Consider the following 25,256-nt stretch of genomic DNA (forward strand, 5'->3'; position numbering starts at 1 on the left):
TATCTGTTTAGGTCCTCTTCCCATTTTTATTTAGACTTTTTTTTGGGTGTTGAGTTTTATGAATTTTTTATATATTTTGGATATTAACCCCTTGTGTAACCACATCCCAGCAGACTCTAAGCGAAAGGTGTATGATGGTCTGGCGAGATTGAAGAAAGTACTCAGAGACAGGGATCAAGACATAGATTTATTGAGGGAACTTACATAGAGGATGTCTAGAAACAGCCAACTGGACAAAGCATCCACTTCTGGAATCTACGTGCTGTAAGCTTTTATAGTATAGCTATTAGCCTGCTACTATCTGTAGCCCTACCCTTCCTTGCACAGCCAGCATTCGAAGGAGATCAAATCCTACCATTCAGACATTCTTTGTTATAAGGATGTTGCTCTGGGTTGACACCCTTGAAGCCCCTAACCTTGAACACTGAACAATATATTCTACCCATTCTGTATGATGGGAATATAGAAGGAGGACAGGATCTCAAGATAGTGATTAACAGGGACATTTGGGTCATGCTTGCATAAATCACCCTTCCAGTATGTACCATACACTCCTTACCAGATGTACCATTTGTAAATATCTTTTCCCATTCAATAAGTTGCCTATTTGTTGTGTTGTTTCCTTCCTTCCTCAACTGAGCCACCCAAGTGTCCCAGAGTGGTTCACTTTTATTCTTTTGCATGTACCTGTCCAGTTTTCTCAACACCATTTAATGAAGAGACTGCCTTTTCCCCATTGTATATTCTTAATTCCTTTGTTATAGATTAATTGACTGTATAAGTGTGGACTTCTTTCTGGGTTCTCTAGTCTGTTCCATTGATCTATGTGCCTTGTGGCAGTATTATACTGTTTTAATTACTGTAGCTTTGTAATATAGTTTAAAATCTGTGCTTGTGATACCTACAAATTATCTTTCTCAAGATTGCTTTGTCTCTTCAGATTCTTTTGTAGTTCCATAAAAATTTTAGGATTGTTTGTTTTAGTTTTGTGAAAAATACTATTATTATTTTGATAGGGATTGCATTGAGTTTGTAGATTGCTTGGGGAGTATGGACATTTTAACAGTATGAATTCTTCCAGTCCATGAGCATGGTATATATTTCAATTTACTTGTGTCATCTTCAACTTCTCTCACCAGTGTCTTATAGTTTTCAAAGTACAGGTCTGTCACTTCCTTTGTTAAATTTATTTCTAGGTCTTTTATTCTTTTTGATGATGTTGTAAATAGGATTGTTTTCTTAATTTCTCTTTTTGCTAATTCATTATTAGTATATAGAAACACTACAGGGCACCTTAGTGGCTCAGTTAAGCATCTGTCTTCAGTTCAGGTCATGATCTCAGGGTTCTGGAATCGAGGCCAACATCAGACTCCCAGTTCAGCACAAAGTCTGCTTCTCCCTCTCCCTTGACATGTCTCTCCCCACTTGTGTGCACATTCTCTCTCTCTCTGAAATAAATAAATAAAATCTTTTAAAAAAGGAAACTCCACAGATTTCAGTGTATTAATTTTGTATCTTGCAGTTTTATTGAATTCATGGATTGATTCTAATAGTTTTTGGTGGCATTTTTAGGGTTTTCTATATAGTATCATGTCATCTGCAAATACTGATGGTTTCACTTCTTCCTTACATATTTGGAAGCCTCACATCTTTTTCTTATCTGATTGTTGTCACTAGAACTTCTAGAACTGTATTGGATAAAAACGTGAGAGTAGACATCTTTGTTCCTAATCTTAGAGGAAAAGTTTTCAGTCTTTCACCATTGAGTATTGTGTTAGCTGTGACTTTGTCACATATGGCCTTTATTATGTTGAGATATGTTTCCTCTACCACCTTATTAAGAGGTTTTATCATGAATGGATACTGAATTTTGTTATATGTTTTTTTCTGCATCTTTTGAGATGATCATATGGTTAATATCCTTTCTTTTGTGATTGTTATATGTCATGTTGATTGATTTGCAGATATTGAGCCATTCTTGCATCCCTGGAATCATGATATTGAATGATTCTTTTAATGTATTGTTGAATTCGGTTTGCTAATTGAGGATTTTTGTAGCTGTGTTCATCAGAGATATTGGCTTGAACTATATGTTTTGGCTAATACAAGTAACTTCATACTTTATGAGTGTGTGAAAATTATAAAAATAATTTTTAAAATCATTTTAATTAATTAATTAATTTTAATTAATTAAAAATAATTTTTAATAATTCATGGGGATTCCTGCATAGCCACAAAATCATTATGAATTATAGAGAATAAAATAGAAGGGCCACCACTGAATGCAGATTATTCTCTCAAACCCCTCTCTGTCACACTTAGCTTCATTTCTCCACTGATTTTAAACCTAAATTTTATTTTGTGATTTATAACATCAAAGACTGATTTTTATTAACAACAGATATTATTCTTTCTGCAGAAAATCTATTCCTCGCTGCCGAAGAATTAACAGAATGCTCTCCAACGAGTCCCTACATTCTCCTGCATTTAGCCACTCCAACTCACAAGCCTCCATAGACAGCACCTCCATGGAGGAATTTTTGCGGGAAATAGAAAGCATTAAAGAGAATAGCATGGGAGGACAGGAAGAGCAGATACCAGCTGAAGTCAAGCCTGTGGATGGTAAGGTGCTCGACCTTTTGTCCCATGTGTTTACTGTCTTTCTTTGTATGCTCTCCCTTATTCTGTTTGCAGGTAGACATCATTCCAGTAATAGTTTAACAAATGAAATCTGTAGGATTTGTCATATCAGCTCCCAGCTCTCACTGATTTATATCTACTGGACTGGCTCATGGTGGCTTCTATACACGGTGACATGATCTAAGGAGGGCTGTCAAAATCCAAATTGATTCCTCACATATCTACTTAGGGATGCTGTGCCTATCACTGAGTTGATTCATCATCATTTAGCAGACTGGATATTCTAATTTTGATGGCTTTTACCTTTGTATACTTGACTATTAATTCCAAAAAAAAAAAAAAAAGAAAGAGAGATAGAAGGAAAAAAAAAATTCCAGTACAATTTTGGAGGAAAAAAAATTGATTTTGAGGCATTTACGAGCATTAATATATTTAGGGAACAGATTACTTTGTATTTCTCAAAATAAAAACCCTGTCAAATATACTAATTTTCAGTGAAACAGAAAATTGAGAACTGGAAAAAAAAAACTAATTTGTGTACTCTTTTTAAAAAGAGCTAAATTACTTTCCTTGAATTAAAGTAGGTCATCTCCAGTTGCTGCCTATCAACAAGTAAATACATAAGACATCCAAGAAAGACTGAAGGTAGTTTGGTAGTAAGTATCTACCTGACAATGTTTTCATTAGCCAGGATTAACCTGGCTAGGCTAGACAACTACCAAGATAGAATTGAAACTTTAAAAATGTTTTCGGTCTTGGTGCATCTGGGTGGCTCAGTGGGTTAAGCCTCTGCCTTCAGCTCAGGTCATGATCTCAGGGTCCTGGGATCGAGTTCCACATCAGGCTGTCTGCTTGGCGGGGAGCCTGCTTCCCCTCTCTCTCTGCCTGCCTCTCTATTTGTAATCTCTCTTTCTCTGTCAAATAAATAAAAACCTTTAAAAATAAAAAAATAAAAAAGTTTTCACTCTTCATTCCTTCTTCTATAAGTCTATCCTTCTCTTAGGTCTGAGAAATAATAATTTAGGTACACCACAAACCATTAGAACTAAAAAGTTCTTCCACACATTGAATGAAAATCCATTCAAGGGAACCATCTCCATTAGTGAAGTGTATTCTTATCCCTTTAACTTACACCCTTACTTTTTTGCCTTTTCAGATCCAGAAAGATAGAAAGATATGTGAAAGAAAATATCTGTCATTCTTCATCCCCTTTTCTTACTTGCTAGCTAGCTATCTTTATTAAAAAACGTGAGTTTATACTGATAACCTTCTATTCTAATTCACCACAACCAGGTTTGTTGTTGCATCTTTTTTTCCCCCTGTATTTATAACTGTCTCCTCTAATAATGAGAGACCTGGCTTTTATTATCGTTTGCCTAAGCCTAGAGTACACAAAATATTTTCAGATTTGCTAACCTAAACTTCTACAAAAAGCATAGCTACTAACTACAGTTTAATATCTATTTTTTTTTAAAGATTTTATTTATTTATTTGACAGACAGAGATCACAAGTAGGCAGAGAAGCAGGCAGAGAGAGAGGCGGGGAAGCAGGCTCCCCGCTGAGCAGGGAGCCTGATGAGGGGCTCTATCCCAGGACCCTGGGATCATGACCTGAGCCGAAGGCAGAGGCTTTAACCCACTGAGCCCCCCAGGTGCCCCTAGAGTTTAATATTTATTTACAGATTTTTTCTTTTGAATTATGTGCACAGAACTTAGGTGTACAACTCAGTGAGGTTTGACAAATGCTAACTTTGTAACCTCACAGTAATCAAGAGAGAGGACATTTTAGTCAACTGAGAAAACATCTTCATGGTTTTTCCCAATCTTGACACTCCCATGACTTGCTGTATCTGGCCAAAAGCAACCATGGTTCTGATGTTCTTGTGTTATAGATTAGCTTTGGGTTTAGCTTCTTTCACTGAACTTAAGTGTTTTTGAGATTCATCTGGTATATCAATAGTTCCTCTCCTTTTATTATTGGGTAGTTTGTATTAGTTTACTAAGGCTGTTGTAATGAAGTTGCCCAAAACCCAGTGGCTTAAAATAGCTGAAATTTATTTTCTCACAGTTGTAAAGGCTAGAAGTCAAGGTGTCAGGAATCTCTCCAAAGATGTAGGGCACAATCTGTTTCATGCCTTTCTCTTTAGTTCCTGGTGTTTTCTGCAATTCTTGCTGTTTCTTGACTTGTAGACAACATACAACATTCTCTGCCTCTATAGTCCTGTAGCCTACTCCCTAAATTTTTGTCTTTCTCCTTCTCTTTTTATGAAGACATCCCTTATGTTGGATTAAGGGTCCACTCTACTCCAATATGACCTCATCTCAGTTTATATCTTAATTATCTCTACTAAAACCTTGTTTCAAGGTAAGGTTACATTCGTAGGTATTGGTGGTTAAGACTTCAGTCTGTCTTCTTGGGGGGCCCAATTCAACCTATAACAGCAGCATTCTATAGTACGAATATGCCACAATTTGTTTATCCATTTAACTGTTAATGGACTTAAAGGTTGTTTGCAGTTTGGGCTATTATGTATAATGCTGCTGTGAATAATTTTGTGAAAGTCTGGAGATATGTTTTTATTTCTCTTGGATATATATTTTTTTCATAGAATATGTTTAACTACAGAAGAAACTGCCAACTTTTCCCCAAAGCAGTTGTACCATTTTGTATTCCCTCCACCACTATCTGACAGACAAATCTATTCTTTTACATACTTGCAATATTTGATATTAGACTTGTTAATGTGAATGATTCTAGCAGATGTGTGGAGGTATTTCATAGTGGCTATAGCTTAACTGTCCATTCATATAAATTGCTGTGTGAAATCTTTTTACTATGTTTATTTTTTGTTATTATTCTTTAAATGTATTTATTTTAGAGAGAGTGAGTGTGAGTTGGGGGGAGCGGCCGAGGGAGGGGGAGAGAGAGAATCTCAAGCAGACTCTCTGCTAAGCACAGAGCCTGATGCAGGGCTGGATCTCAGGCTCCTGAGATCATGACCTGAGCCAAAATCAAGAGTTATACACTTAACCAACTGAGCCACCCAGGTGCCCCTTGGCTGTATTTTTTAAATTTTCTTTTTATTATGGACCTGTGTGAATTTTTTATATATTCTAGATAAAACTCTTTTGTCAAGTTAATGTACTGCAAATATTTTCTCACGATCTGTGGCTTGTATATTCATATCCTCAATGGGGTCTTTTAATTGGTTATTACTCTTGTTCTCTCATTTTTCAATTGTTTGCAACTGGTATATGGAAATACAGTTGATTTTTGTCTCATATTTCATTACCTTTCTAAATTCATTGTCTAGTATTTGTCTACTATATTTCTTAGGATTTTCTGCATAAACAAAGAAATCACTGTGAATAGAGACAATTGTCCTTTTTTCATTCTGATTTTTGTGCTTTTATTTCTTTATCTTGCCTTACTGTGCTGGTAGGGCCTCCAGTACAAGCTGAATAGAAGTGGGTGACAGCTCATAGCCAAACCGTATTTGCTTCTGTCTGTGATTTTTGTGTTTAAGTTGCTTGTTTTTTCTTCTTAAGATGCAAACCTAGACCATTGACTTTACACTTTTATCTTTTGGAATATGAACAGTTCCTGAAGCACTGCTTTACTCCATCCCATGAATTCTAATATGTTATATTTTCATTATCATTCAGTTTTAAATGTTTTAATGTTTTGTTTTTAAGATTTACAAATGTTTTTGCAGATATATCATTTGTTACTAGTTTCTAAATTAATTGTGTTATGATTAGGTAACAGTTTGTAAGCTTCAACTTTTGCCATTTATTTAGACTTATTTTATGGCTCAGCATATGGTCTGTCTTGGCCAAAGTTCCATGTACACTTAAAAAGAACATGTTCTATCATTGTTGGGTAGTGTGGTGGTCTGTAAATGCCCACTAGGTTTAGGTGGTTGGTACATGATCAAATCTATTGTACTGTTAATAATTTTTGCCTAATTTTTCTATCAGTTATTGAGAGAAGGTTGTTAACATCTCCAACTTGGATTGTGTGTCTATTTTTCCCTCTGATTCTGTCATTTTTTTGCCTCATGTTTTAAAACTGTTACTAGCTAGCATATACATTTATGATTACTATTCCTGTTTGTTAAATTGGCCCATTTGAACTCACCCTCCCTAATATATTTCTAATAATACTTCTTGCCTTAAAGTCCCGTTTGTCTAACAATTCTTCTTCTTCTTCTTCTTCTTCTCTTTCTTCTTCTTCTTCTCCTTCTTCTCCTTCTTCTTCTTCTTCTTCTTCTTCTTCTTCTTCTTCTTCTTCTTCTTCTTCTTCTTCTTCTTCTCCTTCTTCTTCTCCTTCTTCTCCTTCTTCTCCTTCTTCTCCTCCTCCTTCTCCTTCTTCTTCTTCTTCTTCTTCTTCTTCTTCTTCTTCTTCTTCTTCCCCTTCTCCTTCTTCTTCTTCATTTTATTTATTTGAGGGGGAGAGCAACAGTGGAGGGGGTGCTGAGCCAGGAACCCCACACAGAGCTGGATTCCAGGACCTCAGTATCATGACCTGAGTTGAAGGCAGATGCTTAACCCACTGAACCACCTAGGTGACCCTCACTCTGGCTTTCTTAAGGTCACTGTGTGTGTGTGGTATATCATTTTCCATCCTTTTACTCTGTCTTTGTCTCTTTTTCATGGTTTTTTAATAGTTTCTTTATATGCATCTTAACTATACTGCTTTGTTTTTGTTTTTGTTTTTGTTTTTGTTTTTTTTTAGTTACTGCTCAGATATTATAATATTTACCTCTAATTTACTATAATCTACTTAGAGTAAATATTGCACTTCTTCATATAAAATGAGAGGATTTTACAGCAGTATAATTTCATTTCCCTTCCTGTACTACTTTATACTGTTGTCAAATATATAACATCTACGCATGTTATATCACATCAATACAACATTATTTATATGGACTTACATATTTTTATTGTGAAATAATTTAAAACTTATAAAAAATTACAAATATAATTTAAATAACTTTTTAAAATTTGGAACAATTTGATCATTTGTCAGCAACTTGCCAACCCTTGTTATTCCCCAGTTACCTTAGGTCTTTACATATTTATATATGTGTTGTGTGTGTGTGTGTGTGTTTGTGTGTGTGTGATATCACATATATATTATATATTTTAGTTTTATGTAACATATATCTGTATACACACACATTTTTGTCTAGTTATTCTATCAGTTACTGAAAGGAAGTTATTAAAATCTTCATCTCTGATGGCTTGGCCTGTGGATTTGTCTCTCTGTGTATGTAGCCATCCTCTATATAATAACAATATAGCTATTAAAATCAAGAAATTATTTTTGATACATTGCTGTTATCCAGTCCTCAGACTGTACTTAAATGTTCTATATTATCTTTTACAATAAAAGAATCTAGTTCAGAATCACTTGTTGCACTTAATTGTCATGTTTCTTTTGTTTCTTTACAGTATAGAATAGTTTCTTAGTTTTTCTTTGATTTTATAACCTTGACGCTTTTGAAGATTATAGGCTATTTTGTGTAATGTTCCTTTGCTGGGATTTGTCTCAATGTTTCTTTTTTTTTTAATTTAAGATTTTATTTGTTTATTTGACAGACAGAGATCACAAGTAGGCAGAGAGGCAGGCAGAGAGGGAGAGGAGGGAGCAGGCTCGCCACTGAGCAGAGAGCCTGGTGCAGGGCTCGATCCCAGGACCCTGAAATCATGACCTGAGCTGAAGGCAGAGGCTTAACCCACTGAGCCACCCAGGCGCCCCTGTCTCAATGTTTCTTAATGATTCAGATTCAGATTCTGCATCTTTGGCAGGTTATGATGCTGTATTCTTCTCATTGCACCCTATCACATGGTTTTGATTTTCCCATTAATGATGGTGTCCACTTAAATCACTTTAGGTGGTGATATACAAGATTTCTCCATGTAAAGGTACTCCTTTCATCTTTGTGGTCAATACATATTTTAGTGGGAGGTTCTTTGAAACTCTGTAAATATCCCATTCTATATCAAGCTATCAAATTATTTCTTTGTATCAGAACAGGCTCCTGGTTTATTTAGTGGGTTGTTAGTGAGTTATCTTTCATTATCATTTATTTTGATGTTGAAAGTGTTCCATATTTGACCTGAGAAACAGCTAGGAAATATATATGTATATGTGTGCCTATATATAGGTGTACATATGCATATATGTGTGCATACTCACACATGTACACATACGTACTTGTACAACAGGGTATATTTGTACATACAATATAATGTATATGTACATACATAAACATTTACATCTATATTTCTAAAACTAAAGACGTTAAAATACATGAGTTCATATTTATACCTTCAGTTCTAATCTAATAGTGCTAAGTTAATTCTACTCTTCCCTTTCCATATTTGTGACTCCTTTCTTTTTTGGGAGGGGGAGGGGAGCTGGAGTTACAGAGTTTATTGGGTAGATAAGTATAGTACATTTGATTCAAGAGTGACAGTGGGCCACTGCCAGGATAAGAGTGGCAATGGCCCCAGAAGCTCTAGCCACATCTTTTAAACTTGCTTTGTGTACATGTAAAATTTGGCTTTGATTGACTTTTTTTTCTGTTTTTGCTGTTTATTTATACATTTATTAATTTATACTCAGGTGCACTCATGGATATTTTTTATCTAATGGATTATAATTCTTTATGATTACTATGTATTTTGATGTCCAAATGTCCCATCTTTGACCAGCAGCAATCCTTTAAGCTGGATTTCATGTTATTTTGATATGACTCTTCCTTCTTTAAGCAGTTCTTTACTTTTTGTCACAATAAGAGTTTCCAAGCTCATCTCATACTTTCCCTGACCAGCTCTGGAATCAATCTTTCCCTGAGGAGTCCTGAATTCTTTTAGTAACAACTGGAATTTAAAAATAAAAATCCAGGCTTTCTGTGTACCCAACTGCTAATGGTCTATTCTTGCTTCTAATTCTGTGCATTAACACAACACATCACTATTTTAATATAAATGTATCTTAATTACAATTAATGCAATTAAAAGTCAGTTTTTTAATCATACTTGCCACATTTCAAGTGTTGGAATCCAAATGTGTCTAGTGACATAATGGGCAGTATGTACATTGAACATTTCCATCATCACAGGAAATTTTTTTAAATTTTTATTTCTTCAAATATATTAACATACAATGTATTATTTATTTCAGGGGTACAGGTCTGTGATTCATTAGTCTTACACAATTCACAGTGCTCATTATACCACATACCCTCTGCAGTGTCTATCACCCAGCCACTCCATCCCTCCCACCCCCCTCCATTCCAGCAATCTTCAGTTTCTTTCCTAAGATTTTAGAGTCTCTTATGGTTTGTCTCCCTCTCTGGTTTCATCTTGTTTCATTATTTCCTCTCTTCCCCTATGATCCTCTGCCTTGTCTCTCAAATTCTACATATCAGTGAGATCATATGAAATTGTCTTTCTATAATTGACTTATTTTGTTAGCATAATACCCTCTAGTTCCATCCATGTCGTTGCAAATGGCAAGATTTCATTTTTTAATGGCTGCATGATATTCCATTGTTTATGTATGCTGCATCTTCTTTATCCATTCATCTGTTGATGGACATCTTGGCTCTTTCCATAGTTTGGCTATTGTGGGCATTGCTGCTGTAAACATTGGGGTGTAGGTCCCCCTCCAGATCACTACGTTTATATCTTTGGGGTAAATACCCAGTAGTGCAATTGCTGAGTCATAGGTTTTGAGGAACCTCCATACTGTTTTCCAGAGGGGCTGCACCAGGTTGCATTCCCACCAACAGTGTAGGGAGGGCTCCCCTTTCTCTGCATCCTCACCAACATCTGTCGTTTCCTGACTTGTTAATTTAAGCCATTCTCACTGTTGTGAGGCGGTATCTCATTGTGGTTTTGATTTGTATTTCCCTGATGCCAAGTGATGTTGAGCACTTTTTCATGTGTCTGTTGCCATTTGGATATCTTCTTTGGAGAGATGTCTGTTCATGTCTTCTGCCCATTTCTTGATTGTACTATTTGTTCTTTGGGTGTTGAGTTTGATAAGTTCTTTATAGATCTTGGATACTAGCCCTTTATCTGATAAATCATTTACATATATCTTCTCCCATTCTGTCGGTTGTCTTTTGGTTTTGTTGACTGTTTCTTTTGCTGTGCAGAAGTTTTTTATCTTGATGAAATCCCAGTAGTTCATTTTTGCCCTTGCTTCCCTTGTCTTTGATAATATGTCTAGGAAAAAGTTGCTGTGGCTGAGGTCGAAGAGTTATTTGCCCGTGTTCTCCTCAAGGATTTTGATGGATTCCTGTTTCACATTTATGAAAGACAAAATGTCTTTCATCCATTTTGAGTCTATTTTTATGTATGATGTAAGGAAATTATCCAGTTTCATATTTCTTCATGTGGCTGTCCAATTTTCCTAACACCATTTATTGAAGAGACTGTCTTTTATCCATTGGACATTGTTTCCTACTTTGTTGAAGATTAGTTGACCATAGAGTTGAGGGTCCATTTCTGGGCTCTTTATTCTGTTCCAATGATCTGTGTGTTTCTGTGCCAGTACCATACCGTCTTGATGATTACAGCTTTGTAACAGAGCTTAAAGTCTGGCATTGTGATGCCACCAGCTGTGGGTTTTTTTTTTTCCCCCCAACATTCCTCTGGCTATTTGGGGTCTTTTCTGGTTCCATACAAATTTTGGATTATTTTTGCTATTTCTGTGAAAAAAGTTGATGGTAATTTGATAGGGATTGCATTAAATGTGTAGGTTGTTCTAGGTAGCATAGACATTTTAACAATATTCTTCCAATCCATTAGCATGGAACGTTTTTCCATTTCTTTGTGTCTTTCTCAATTTCTTTCATGAGTATTCATTCTATAGTTTTCTGAATATATAGCCTTTGCCTCTTTGGTTAGATTTATTCCTAGGTATCTTATGATTTTGGGTGCAGTTTTAAATGGGATCGACTCCTTCATTTCTCTTTCTGCTGTCTTTTTGTTGGTGTATAGAAATGCAACCGATTTCTGTGCATTGATTTTATATCCTGTTGTGACTCCTTTCTTAGAAGAAAACTGGCTTCCACTATCTTAAACATATATACTTACTTGATCAATCTCTCCATATATTATCAAGTTCCTCTATTTTTCATGCTTGCCCTGCTCATCCCACTTGGGCTCCAACATCCCAGTCCACCCAGCTTCTCTGCATAAACACCTGCCTTACTGTGTCTAAGTAATATCTTTATGCTTTAAGACTTAATTTCAGGGAAAGAGGAAGTAGCTGTATATCTTTTAAAGAAACCAATATCTGCATTTTTAACTTTTCACTATTTCTTTTTTATATATCTGGTATCCATTTGATATCTTTCCCATTTAGCCTGAAGCGCTTCCTGTAGTATATACTACAGAACAAGTTGACAGCAATAAACTTAGTTTTTATTCACGTGATAATAACTATTTTACCTTTGTTCTTAAAGGGTATTTTTGCTAGACATGAAATTATCGGTTAACAGGTTTTTATTTTCATTTTGGATATTCTAAATGTCATCTGTGTTCTGACCTCTACTGTTTCTAACAAGGAGTCTGCACCTGCCTATTGTTGTTTCCCTGATGTAATCTGTTGTCTTTGACTGCTTTCAAATTTTCTCTCTCTTTGGTTTTCAGCAGGTTGTCCTTAAGGTGCTTAAGTGCAGTTTCTTTTGTATGTGACCTACTTGGTGTTAGTTAAGCTAGGTGGTTTTTCAACAAAGTTTGGAAACTTTTGGACATTATTTCTTCAAATAATTTTTTCTGTACCCCTGGCTTTCTTCTCTGAAAGTCAAACTTAACATTCCCAATAGGTAACTTGGACTCTGCTTTAAATATTTTAAAGTACTTTTCTCTATGTCTTTCAGATTGGATAATTTATATTGTTGTAATCTTCAAGTTTACCAACCCTTTCTTTTATAGTCTTTAATATACTGTTAAGCCCTTCCAGCAAGATTTTTACTTAATATATTTTAATTTTAGTTCTATAATTTATGTGTTAGTTCTTTTAGTTTCTTTTTTATATTTTTCATTTCTTTGCTGAAATTCTCTGTTCACTCATGAGAATCTTTCCCTTGAAGTCCTTGTCCAGCATCAGAGTCGTCAGAGGTACTTTCTAATGATCTTTTCTCATGCCAAATTAGTCCATTTTGGGGGGACTCTTTGATAATTTAATATTATAACATTATGATATGTTTTAGAGACTGTATCCCCCTATCTTTCTCTAAAGGGAGTTAATTTCAGTTCTGTAGTCACTTGGTTATTCACCATCTTTTCTGCTTTATGCAGCCTGGCTCATTTATTTTAGCCTTTTGACTGCTATTTTTCAGTAGGATGCCTGGAGTTTCACATACACCTTTGGTTTAATGGTTAGTCAGGGATTTGATGAGAGTTTATGCACAGATTTTGGAGCTCTCTCTGGTGAGGCTCCCTCCTAACAGGAATATGCCCCTCACTTTCCAGATATCCTAATGATCCTGTACTCCATCCTGACTCTTGAAATTAGTAAGACTGTGGTTTTCTGTTTGTGTCCTACATACTCTGTATAGTGTAGTGATTGGAAAATGACCTCAGTTGAAAAGTTGTGTAGATGTAAATCTCACAGTACATTTTGTGTCAAAATTTAATTATTTTTCAGTTCCTGCTTGTACTTGATTCTTCTACATTCCCTCATAATTGTTTTATACAGAATTGTTATTTCTATACATGCTACTCTACCTTTACTGGAAGATTTTATTCCTTTTTTGATATCTTTCTCTAATAAAGCTACAGATCTGGTGGATTTTCATTACAGAATGATATGTATGATAACTACACTCATTTCCAAAAGTTGATGTTTTTCATTCATTTTCTGACTTAGAGTAATTATATATTTCGACTGAGAATTGATTAATTCACAAATATTTGTACCTAATCTGTGTAGGCACTGTATGTTGGTGTCAGAGTTATAAACAAAGATGGAAATGTTTCCTGCTCTAATGGAGTTTATAATCTTGGAGGAAAGAAAATGACTAATGAAGTGATATAACTAGATATATGTTGGGGAAAAAATTATTTGAAGGAAAAACACAAACAGCAGGATTCGGATGGGTAAAAGTAGGACCTAACCTTGACTGAAGGGTTCAGGGAAAGAAAAAAAAAAGACTTCATTGAGGAAGAAATGAATAAACTGAGACCTGAAAGATTGAATGACCAGTAATTAGGGGACCAAATAGAAGGATTGGCATGTCAAAAGGCATTGTAGCAAAATATAGCATGGAACTTTTGAGGAACCAAATGTAAGCCAGCGCTGTTAGAGAGGGGAGCATGAAGAGAGCATGGTACAAGCTTGGAAAGGAAAGTCAGTGGCTTTGGGTCTTGTGGGCCATGTAAGGGTTTTATGCTTAACCCCAAGAGCAAGGAAGAACTGTGGCATTATTTTAGAAAAGGGCTTATACTTGCATTTGGAAAGGTCTAATTTTTTTTTTAATTTTTAAAAAAGGTTTTATTTATTTATTTGACAGAGCAAGAGAGATCACAAGTAGGCAGAGAGGCAGGCAGAGGGGGAGGAGGAAGCAGGCTCCCTGCTGAGCAGAGAACCTGATGCAGGGCTCCATCCCAGGATCCTGAGATCATGACCTGAGCCAAAGGCAGAGGTTTAACCCACTGAGCCACCCAGGTGCCTAGGTCTAATTTAGTTACAGTATGGAGAATGGATTAGAAGGGGAGTCCAGAATGGGAGGAACAGAAGGGAGTTCTGTAGCAGTTCAGGTGAGACATGATAGTAGCTTGGACCAGGGTCAGAGCAGAAGAGATAAATAAAGTGGAAAATTTTTGAGAAATAATGAGGAATTAATATCAAAAAGTCTTGGTGATATATTGGTTTTGATATGTAAAGGATGGAGATGTCAATAATGTTTCCTAAGTTTCTTTGCCAAACTGGATAGTTGAATGGTGGGTTTCATTTACCGAAATGTAGAATACTGAAAAAGGCCTAGAGTTGGGAATGAAGAATATGTGTTCAGGTTTGAACACGTTGAGTTTGATATATGATTGTTGGAGTCAAGTAGATAGTTGGATGGGTAGGTAGTTGGATATATGGAGCTGAAATTCAAAGGAGTGTTCTATGTGGAAGTTATGTATTTGGCAACTGGAGTGGTGAACACAGGGTATCAGTTTCCATAATTTAGCAATGCTACAGGAATAACACTTATCTCTACTCTGAGATATTTCTTTCCTATGGAGAATATATATTCTACAGATTTCTGTAGTCTGAGTGAAAGGATTTAGACTATCCTCACCCCTAGTATATGTTAACACCTATTAACTCCTTCCTTCTACTCTTTGATTACTGTTTACCGAGGTGGAGGGAGGAAAAATTCCAGTTTTTAAAACTTTAATATTGAATGTTTTTGTAAATTTTGTCTTAAAAATGAAAATCTTATCTATGGCTTAAGTAAAGGAAGATTTCAAAGTCAGAGCTCACTAATTTAAAAGGTTTATTATTTTAGATTAAGGCTAGTAAGCTTATGTTTACCTTTGCATTTCCTGTTAAAGGGATAGCTTATAAAGGAAATGAGTAATAGAAACAAGACAGCAAAGAGAAGATTGCCTAGCTAAGAAATTGAACCTGTAAAGTACATTTAGGAGGCTTTGTTCATATACCAGTGACGAAATAATGTAAGCAGAGTCCCAAGAGTCTTAGATTGATGACTTGACAGGCTATTTATAAACCAGTCTAATCTGCACTTTAAATAAACCTCATTCAGGTAATGCCTGTTTAGTATATTTCCAGGAATGTTTTTGTAGTGAATTTTCCGTTACATGATGTTGTTATTCTGAATTTTTAAAATTATTTCTGCACATCTAATTTACAATAGCAACTAACCCTCATTATGATGAATTTCAGGTTTTTTAGTTTCCTTCTGAAAAAAAGGAAAGATTACCTAATGTTCAGACTTTTGGATAAAAGCAAGAGAATGAATATCTATTGAATTCATCCTCTGTTCCAGAGTCTTTGCCATCTCTCATGAATAAATTGATAAAACAATCCTTATAGTCACCTGATACATCTTATTATTACCTCAATTTTGCTAACAGGACAGAAACCTAGAGATATCTAAAAATCTTCCAAAGCCATTCACCTCGTAAATGGTTGCATTGGGATTTAAACCACAATTTGAGTGATTAAAAAACCCTTTCCTGTACCATTAACCCACTCTTTTTCCATTACGGTTAGTTTAAATATTCATATTTTATCCTTGTTTGAGATTGGAAGTCCAAATATGGCTTATATTTAACACTCTGGTAAAGAAAATTACCTTACTAAATGGCCAATTAACCTTACTCTCCTAGAAAATACTCAAAAAATTGACTTATTTAAAAAAAATTGTATGGGGCGCTGGGTAGCCCAGTCAGTTAAGTGTCTGACTCTTGATTTGGCTCAGGTCGTGAACTCAGGGTCGTGACATCAAGCCCTGTGTCGGGCTCTGAGTGCGAGTGGAGCCTGCTTCTCTCTCTCTCTCTCCCCTCCATCTGCCCCTCATCCCACTTGCACACACGTGCATTGCTGTCTCTCAAATAAATAAATGCTTTAAAACTATATGGATTTTTAATTCATTCCTATAGGCCTTTCCCAGAATTACTCTGGAAAAAAGGATGGTTTCTTTTTTTAAAATTGAGATATAACTGACATATGACATACCAGTTTCAGGTGTACAACATAATGATATGATATTTGTATACATTGCAAAGTGATCACCACAACAAGTCTAGTTTACATCTATCACCGTAGTTAGATTTTTTTTTCTTGTGATGACACTGTTTAAGATCTACTCTCTTAGCAACTTTCTAATATTATAATATAGTGTTATTAATTATTATTATCACCATGCCATACAGTACATCCCCATGACTTATTTTATAACAGGAAGCTTATACCTTTGCTCCCTTCACCTATTTTACCTACCTCCTGCCTCCTACCTCTGACAACCACCAGTCAGTTCTCTGTATCTATGAGCTTGTGAGGTTTTTGTTTGTTTTTTGTTTGTTTGTTTTTGTTTTCTTTTAAGATTTCACATAGAAGTGAGATCATACAGTATTTGTCTTTGTCTGATTTATTTCACTTAACATGCTCTCAGGGTCCAAGATGGCCTTTATATAGTGTTTATTGACACTTCCTAATACACTGATATGAACAGGCCTGTAGATACACATGTTGTCTAATCAAATGCAGACTATTCTAACCTTTTCTTGGTAATGTTATTTTTCAGAAGGAGAACTTGAAGCAGAGTGGTTGCAAGACGTGGGTTTATCAACCCTGATCTCAGGTAATGAAGAGGAGGATGGCAAAGCCTTGCTATCTACACTGACTCGAACCCAAGCAGCTGCTGTGAAAAAGAGATATAATACTTACACTCAAACCATGAGAAAAAAGAACAAGCAGTCTGTTCGGGATGTCAGAGACATCTTTGGAGTCAGCGAATCTCCTGTAAGTAATGAACACGGCTCAGAATTTTGGCTTCATTAGGGGTGAGAGGGAGAACATGAAGAAGATCTTAGAAAAAGTTGGTCATCCTGTCTCTTTTAGAGAAAACTAAAGCAGACAGCAGATTGCAAAATTTTACAAATTTGAAACTTAAGTGGTCTTTCCTTATCCCCCCTAAAGCAGTCTCCCTCAACACTAAATTTATTCCCTTCTTTGTTGAGTTGAGAATAACTTATTTGGTAATGGAACAAATCTTTGTGCCTAGGATTCATAGAGACTTTACTTAATAAATCTAGCACTGGGTGGAAATTCTGTGAACAGACAAAGGACTCCCAGGAAGTGGATCCAAAGTATTCTAAGCAAGTGGTTAAAAAGTGAAAGATACAGCATTAATTAAGTGGGCAAGAGAATGATTCAGAAACCTAAGGAAAGCATCACATGTTTTCTGAGAAAGGGCTGGTTGAAATTTTAGCTCACCCTTAGCAATTCTGTGGCCACAATCTTCCTTCTGAGGCTCTTAGTCATGTTCTCCTATTGCTCTATTTTACTACTAGCTCTACTCATTTATTCCTTCATTCGTTGCATCATTGAAATCAATAATTGCGTCAGTGATGGAACCAGTATTACTGGATAGATTCAGTGTGCAAGATCCTATATCCTACATTAGGTTCTATGCAAATAGAATTCTTGGAGTTTTGGGGATATATAGAAAAAAAAAAGAAACTTGATATTCTGCTATAGTTACAGATAGTTGCCTGGGACAAGTTAGTTAATCACTCTGATCTATGTTTCTTACTATTTAATTTGTTATCAATAATGACATAAATTAAAACTTCAAGAATATTGGGTAGCAGGCTTGCTTGAAGGCAGCCTCCAATTTGAGTTACTTTAGGTTATCTAAAAGTCATATCTTCTCTTAGATACATGAATCAACCTGGGTAGTTGTCAGAGTAGCTCATATTTCCAAGTTGGTCTTTGTGTTTTTGCTGATAATGCCCTAGAATAGCACTGTCCTTTAGCTTTCTAGTGATGGAAATGATTTCTGTGTTTTCCAAAAAGACAGCTAGTGTGTGTCCAGTATGTAGCTAGTGTGAATAAGGAACTGAAATTTTAATTTTATTTAATCTTAATTGATTTAAATCTAAATTGCCACATATGGCTTGTAGCTAATGTATTGAGCAGTACAATTCTAGAACTTTCCACTGTACAAAATGATATACCTGAGGCAGCGCATTTTTAGTTCTGTGCTGTTTCAGTTTTCATCCTAGTTGAAACATGTATCTTTGTGGAAGGCAAGATTTCTATATCTATAGTTGAGTAAAAGTGACACCAAACTTGAAGTAAGGGCTTCAGCCATGAGAGTCTTGGCCAAGAAAGAAAAGGTTTTACCTTTTCTTTTTTTTACAAAGAAAAGGTTTACCCTGCTGGTGTAAATTCCCTTGGTGATTTTACGTTTATCCCCCAGATTGTTTCAAGAGATTCCTAAGAACTTGGTCTGTATGCTTCCTTTCCCATTTCTGTTTCTAGTTACTGCAGACTAAGATTTTTCCTCTAACCTAGCGAACTGCAAAATAGGGAGTATCTGCAGCTTCTCCGAATCCTGTAGGTACTCAAGAAGATGCATACAGTGCTTCTTTATGTTTTCTAAAGCTTTGGACTTCTTGTCACATAGAAACAGTGTTCTTCCCTCTTTTACCTAGACCCTCAAGGAAAATATAAAGTGGGTACTTACTTACTGGGGCTTTAAGTGTAAAAATAAATGAAGGGTGTCTGACTTTTCCATAATATGCAGGTTTAGGAAACTGGGTTTAACTCTATCTAGCAAAGGCAGAGAGAGGGCCACATTTATGGTGGGCAAGGGGAATGGCCCTGGGTACTCTCTCTTCTGCACGTCTTCTTCTCCCTTCTACTCTTTCTGCTGAGGCCCCATTCCAGAGTGAACAGAGAATGGGTGTGCAGCAGGGAGAGTGGTTGTAGCGAAGGGAGTAGAGGTCTTGCACTATACCAAGAAGGGTAGCATCTGGAAGTCAGTGAAAGCCTGGCATTGTATATGCAAGTTCAGAATTCAGATTGTTCTTCAATAAAAATGTAAAAACCCACATAAAACTAGCCTTTAAGAAAATATGGTAGGGCTTTCTAGGGAAGATGGCAAAAAAGTAGGGGACCCTTGTTTCATCTGATCCCAGGAATTCAGCCAGATACCTATCAAATCATTCTGAAACCCTCTGAATTCAACCTGAGATATAAGAAGAGAATTGCTGAAATCCTACAAATAGAAAAGTGAACATTTTTTGCAAGGTAGGAGGTGCAGAGACAAGAATCTGAGGGGATATATCATAAGATAAACCAAGGTGGGGAAGGAGCCTCTATAAGCCAGCTACTGGAAACCGATAAAGCTGCAGAGTTCAAAATCAGAACTTTTAGAAGTCTTCTCCAGTGAGGGACATCCCCGCCTGGAAAGTGCTCATGTGGTAAAGCAGGGCAGAATCTTGGGTTGGACAGTGTGGTCTCTGGATCCCCAGGGTCACAGACAGAGTGTGGCAGAGTTCCCAAACTTTGGAGCCAGGAAGCCAGACAGGAAGTCAGTGAGCCTGGAATGGGCTCTCAGCTAGGTGTTGCCATAAACCAGGAACCATGGCACAGTCCTGCAACTGCTCTCTAAGCAGAGGCCCAATAAGCGATAACCACTCCGACATGCTGCTTCTCCGCCCCCCCCCCGCCGCCCCCCCCCACCAGAGAAATAGCAGGGGTTGTCGCAGGATCAGGCAACCACTCCCCAAGTAGGGGTCCAGTGAGCCAGGGGACCATGATGAGACCCCGCCCCCCAGGAGGATTTGTGTGGGTGTGCATCGCAGGAGTCTGCAGAGTTTAGCACACACAGAAGGGATTAACTGCTTTTCCCTGGGGGTGCACTGAAGAGTGGGGACACTGGTTGTTCAGCAGATCAGGACACTGCCATTTTTACTTTTTTGTTCATCCACTAAAGTGGTGTGAAAAGCCTTCAGGCAACAAAAGCCACAGAGAGCAACCTGAAATAGCTTACACTGAGGCCGGCTGCCTGGCAATGGTGGTACAGTTCTGCCCAGGCAAAGACACCTGAGAATCCATGCAACAGATTCTCAAAATCTCAGAATCCTCCCCCAGAAGTCCAGCAGGAACATCAGGCAAATACCAAGTTTATGGATCACACAGAACTGAAAAACTCCTGCGATAAGGGAAAATAGTATATAGAATTTATATAGTATATAGAATAGTATATAGAATTTCTCATGAATCTTTTGAATTTCATTTTAAAATTTTCTGTTTTTTTTTTCCTTTTCACCTAGTTTCTTATTTCATCAACTGTTTGTTTTTAAGTTTTTTTTTTTAATTTTTATTTTTACATTTACATTTTACAGATATATTCTTCATTTTGGGCTTCATTTACTGTATTCAGTTTTATTTTCTTATATGTATAAGTTTTTCTTTCTTTATAATTTTGGGATTTAGTGTCTTCTAACAGATAGACCAAAATACACCCAGGATCAAATGGATTACTCTTTTCTGTCCACCTGTAAGATTATATTCTCTGCCCCCCTTTTCCTCCTCTTGTTGGCTTGCTGATCTCTTCAAATTTGTCTATTGTATATTTTACTGGGGTCGTGGTTGATATTTTTTATTTCGCTCTCTTGGTCATCTATTTTTCTCTGGACAAAACAACTAGAAGGTGAAATTCACAACGAAAGGAAGAACCAGAGGTAATACTCTCTGCTCCAAATCTAGTCGGTATGGATATAAGAAAATGTCAGAACCAGAATTCAGAATAACGATGATAAGGTTACTAGCTAGGCTTGAAAGAAGCATAAAAGACACTAGAGAATCTCTTAGTGCAGAAATAAAATATAATCAGACCGAAATTAAAAATGCTTTAACTAAGATGTAGTCTAAAATGACTATTTTAACAGCTAGGGGAACTGAGGCAGAAGAGGGAGTCAGTGACATAGAAGACAAAATGATAGAAAAGAAGGAAGCTGAGGAAAAGGAAGAAAAAAAACTAATGGACCATGAGGGGAGAAATTAGTGATACCATAAACCAAAACAATATTAGAATTATTGAGGTTGCAGAAGAAGAAGGTGGGGGTACAGAAGATATCTTTGAGCAAATCATGGCTGAGAACTTCCTAATCTGGGGAAGGAAACAGGCATTCAAGTCCAGGAAGCACAGAGAATCCCCCTTCAGAATCAATATAAGTAGTCAACACCCTGACATTTAATAGTGAAGCTTGCAAATTTCAGAGGTAAAGAGAAAATCCTGAAAGCAACTTGAGATAAGAGGTCCTTAATGTATAAGGGTAGGAACATTAGACTGGCAGCAGACCTATCCACAGGGACCAGGCAGGCCAGAAAGGGCTGGCATGATACATTCAGGGTACTAAATTTAAAAAACAAACAAATAAACAAAAAAAACCCCAAAACATGCAACCAAGAATACTTTATCCAGCAAGGCTGTCATTCAGAATGGAAGGAGAGATAAAGTGCTTCTAGGACAAACAGAAACTAAAAAGGGTCTCCTGGATGGCTCTGTCAGCTAAGCATCTACCTTTGGCTAAGGTCATGATCCCAGAGTTCTGGGATTGAGCCCTGCATTGGGCTCCCTCCTCAGTGGGGAGTCTGCCTCTCCCTCCTCTGCCTGCTACTCCCCCACTTATGCACATGCTCTCTCTTTCTTTGTCAAATAATTTGTTAATTAATTAAAACAAAAAACAAAAAAACAAAAGCCAAGAACTAAAAAAATTCGTGACCACTAAACCAGCCCTGCAAGCAATATTAAAGGGGGTCCTGTAAGCGAAGAGAAAGTGCAAAAGTAACACGGACCAAAAGAACCAGACAGTCTATGGAAACAGGGACTTTACAGATAATACAATGGCACTAAATCCATATCTTTCAATAGTTACTCTGAATGTAAATGGGCTAAATGCTCCAATGAAAACCTTTGAAAGGGTATCAGATTGGATGAAAAAAGCAAGAGCCATCAATATGCTGTCTACAAGAGATTCATTTTAGATCCAAAGACACCTGCAGATTGAAAATGAGAGAGTGGAGAACCATTTATCATTCTAATGGACATCAAAAGAATATTGGGGGCTGCCTGGGTGGCTCAATCAGTTTAAGCGGTTGCCTTCGTCTGAGCCGCTTAACCCATGATCCCAGGGGCCTAGGATTAGGCCCTGTATCCAACTCTCTGCTCAGCAGGGAGCCGGCTTCTCCTTTTCCTTCTGCCTGCTTGTTCTCTCTCTCTCTCTCTTTCTCCCTGGAAAAAATGGATATATTCCTAGAGTCATATAAACTACCAAAACTGGAACAGGGAAGAAATAGAAAACCTGTGACAAATGCTGGTCTTCAAGCTATATTGCAAGCCTGTAATCATCAAGCTAGTATGGTACTGGCACAAAAACAGACACGTAGATCTATGTAACAGAGTAGAGAACCCAGAAATGGACCCTCAACTGTATGGTCAACTAATCTTTGACAAAGCATGAATGAATGTCCAAAGGAAAAAAGACAGTCTCTTCCACAAATGGTGTTGGGAAAATTGAACAGCCACATGTGGAATAATGAAACTGGACCATTTTCTTACACCATACACAAAGACAAAATGGATGAAAGACCTAAATGTGAGACAGGAATCCATCAAAATCCTAGAGGAGAACACAGGCCACTACCTCTGTGACGTCAGCCACAGCAACTTCTTGCTAGACACATCTCCAAAGGCAAGGGAAACAAAAGCAAAAATGAACGATTGGGACTTCATTAAGATTAAAACTTCTTCACAGCAAAGTAAACAGCTGACAAAACTAAAAGGCAACTAACTTATGGAATGGGAGAAGATATTTGCAAATGACATATCAGATAAAGGGCTAGTATCCAAGATCTGTAAAGAACTTATCAAACTCAATACCCAAAACCAAATAAAAACAAAAACAAAAAAAAAAAACCCTCCTACACTGTTGGTGGGAATGCTAGCTGGTGCAGCCACTCTGGAAGACAGTGTGGATGTTCCTCAAAAAGTTGAAAATAGAGCTACCCTATGACCCAGCAATTGCACTACTAAGTATTTACCCCAAAGATATAAATGTAGTGATCCAATGGGGCACCTATACCCCAATGTTTATAGAAGCATTGTCCACAATAGCTAAACTGTGTAGAGAGCCTAGATGTCCATTGACAGATGAATGGATAAAGAAGATGCGGTATATATGTACAATGGAATATTACTCAGCCATCAGACGGGATGAATACTTACCATTTACATCAACCTGGATGGAACTGGAGGGTATTATGCTGAGCAAAATAAGTCAGTCAGAAAAAGACATTTATTGTATGCTTTCACTTGTATGTGGAATATAAAAGTGTAGAAGATCATAGGGGAAGGGTGGGAAAACTGAATGAGAAGTCATCAGAGAGGGAGAAAAGCCATGAGCCATGAGACTCTCTTAATTGAAGGAAACAAACTGAGGGTTGGTGGAGGGGACATGGACAGGGGGATGGGGCAGCTGGGTGATGGGCTTTAAGGAGGGTCGTGATGTGATATGCAACTGATGAACTACTTAACTCTACATCTGAAATTAATGATATATTATGTTTTGGCTAATTGAATTTAATTTTTAAAAATATGGTATATGGACCATTTATCAGGCCTGATAAACATCTTCACAGATTTTCTTCCTAAAAAATTCAGCATCTGTTTCTGCAAGTGGGCCTGGAAGTTTCTTAGAAACATACCTGAACTTTTTAAGTTTCCTATCTGAATGTGACAGCATAAATACCAATTCCTCTCTCCCTCCTCCTTTTGCCCAAAGTACCTATCTGTCCCTTTCTGTCTCTTTATTTGCTTCTGTCCTCCTTCACTTCCTCCTTCCTTCTGTGTGTATGTGTATTTGTGTGTTTCTCTGTCCCCCTGTACTCCATCCACTCCTACTCTTTATTTCTTTCTTTGTCCTCATTTATGTACAATAATAGAACAGTCACCTGAAGTTTCCATTTCACTTTCTTAATGAAGATTTAATGTCTTGAGTTTCATGAGATAAGTTTACATTAATCTTAGATATATGAATCTGATCCACTGTACTTACCTAGTGAAGATATAAGTTCAGTAACTTAAAAGAGAATTAGATTATGCTAGTCTTTTCTTAATTTTTTGCACATTGAATCTCATGCTTGGAATAAGCTCCAAAATTTTGGAGATAATTGCCCATTGTCTTTTCTTGTGCACTGTTGACTGTGGAGAAGCACGGTATCTCTACTGACCTCATTCCTTTATATACCAATGTGGAAGCCTTTTGAGCTTTATGTTTATTGTTGGAACCTTGCATTTTTTCCAGTTTTACCTTTTCACAACCTACGTCCTAGTCCCTGCTAGGGATTTTCCATATGAAAGCTCTTTCAATATGAGTACTCGTCATTTTTTGTTCTATATATTGTCTTCTAACATTTAAAACCAGTACTTATTCCTTTCTTTTTCTCCCTTATCTCCTTCTGGAACTCCTGTTAGATGACTGTTGCTTTGTTTGAATTGAACCTCTGTGTCTCTTAAATGTTCTCTTGTTTTCTAAGCTTTATTTGTGTCTATGCTTGTTCTACATTCTTTCCTATCTCTTCAACTTTTTTTTTTAATAACAATAATTTGGTCATGGTTGTATTGATACTTTAGCCTTTAGTTAATTTTAAGAAATTTCTTTAAAGGTTTCATTTATTTATATGAGAGAGAGAGTGAGCACAAGCAGGAAGGAGAAGGAGAAGGAGATTCCCCACCCAGCAGGGAGCTCAATGCGGTACTTGATCCCAGGACCCTGGGATCATGACCTGAGCCGAAGATAGAGGCTTAACTGATTGAGCCACCCAGTTGCCCTAATTTTAAGAAATTTAACAGTCATATTGTTAATTTCCTGCAGCCTCTCCTTTCCCCTGAGTTTCTCTGTGCCTTAGTGATCTGCTCTTTTTCGCATTCTAAGGTACTAAATTAAACCTTAAATTCCAAGGTGGTCTGCGTTTCCTTGAATTACTGTTTTCTTCAGGGTCCTCTATTTATTTTTGCCATCATTACATTACTATTGTTCAGTTGATTTTGATC

At 36.8% G+C, this 25,256-nt stretch overlaps 1 protein-coding gene across 1 annotated transcript in view; it reads left to right on the forward strand.

The window, feature by feature from the left end:
• ARHGAP28 (Rho GTPase activating protein 28) overlaps window positions 1-25,256 on the forward strand; it is a 206,423-nt gene that overhangs the window by 109,524 nt on the left and 71,643 nt on the right. Inside the window, exons 2-3 of the mRNA XM_080821521.1 lie at window positions 2,420-2,622; window positions 16,932-17,149. Of these exons, the coding sequence (XP_080677647.1) occupies window positions 2,420-2,622; window positions 16,932-17,149 (421 nt within the window). The remainder of the gene's footprint in view (window positions 1-2,419; window positions 2,623-16,931; window positions 17,150-25,256) is intronic.

This window comes from Martes martes, assembly GCF_963455335.1.
Source record: "Martes martes genome assembly, chromosome: 13".
Classification (NCBI taxonomy): domain Eukaryota; kingdom Metazoa; phylum Chordata; class Mammalia; order Carnivora; family Mustelidae; genus Martes; species Martes martes.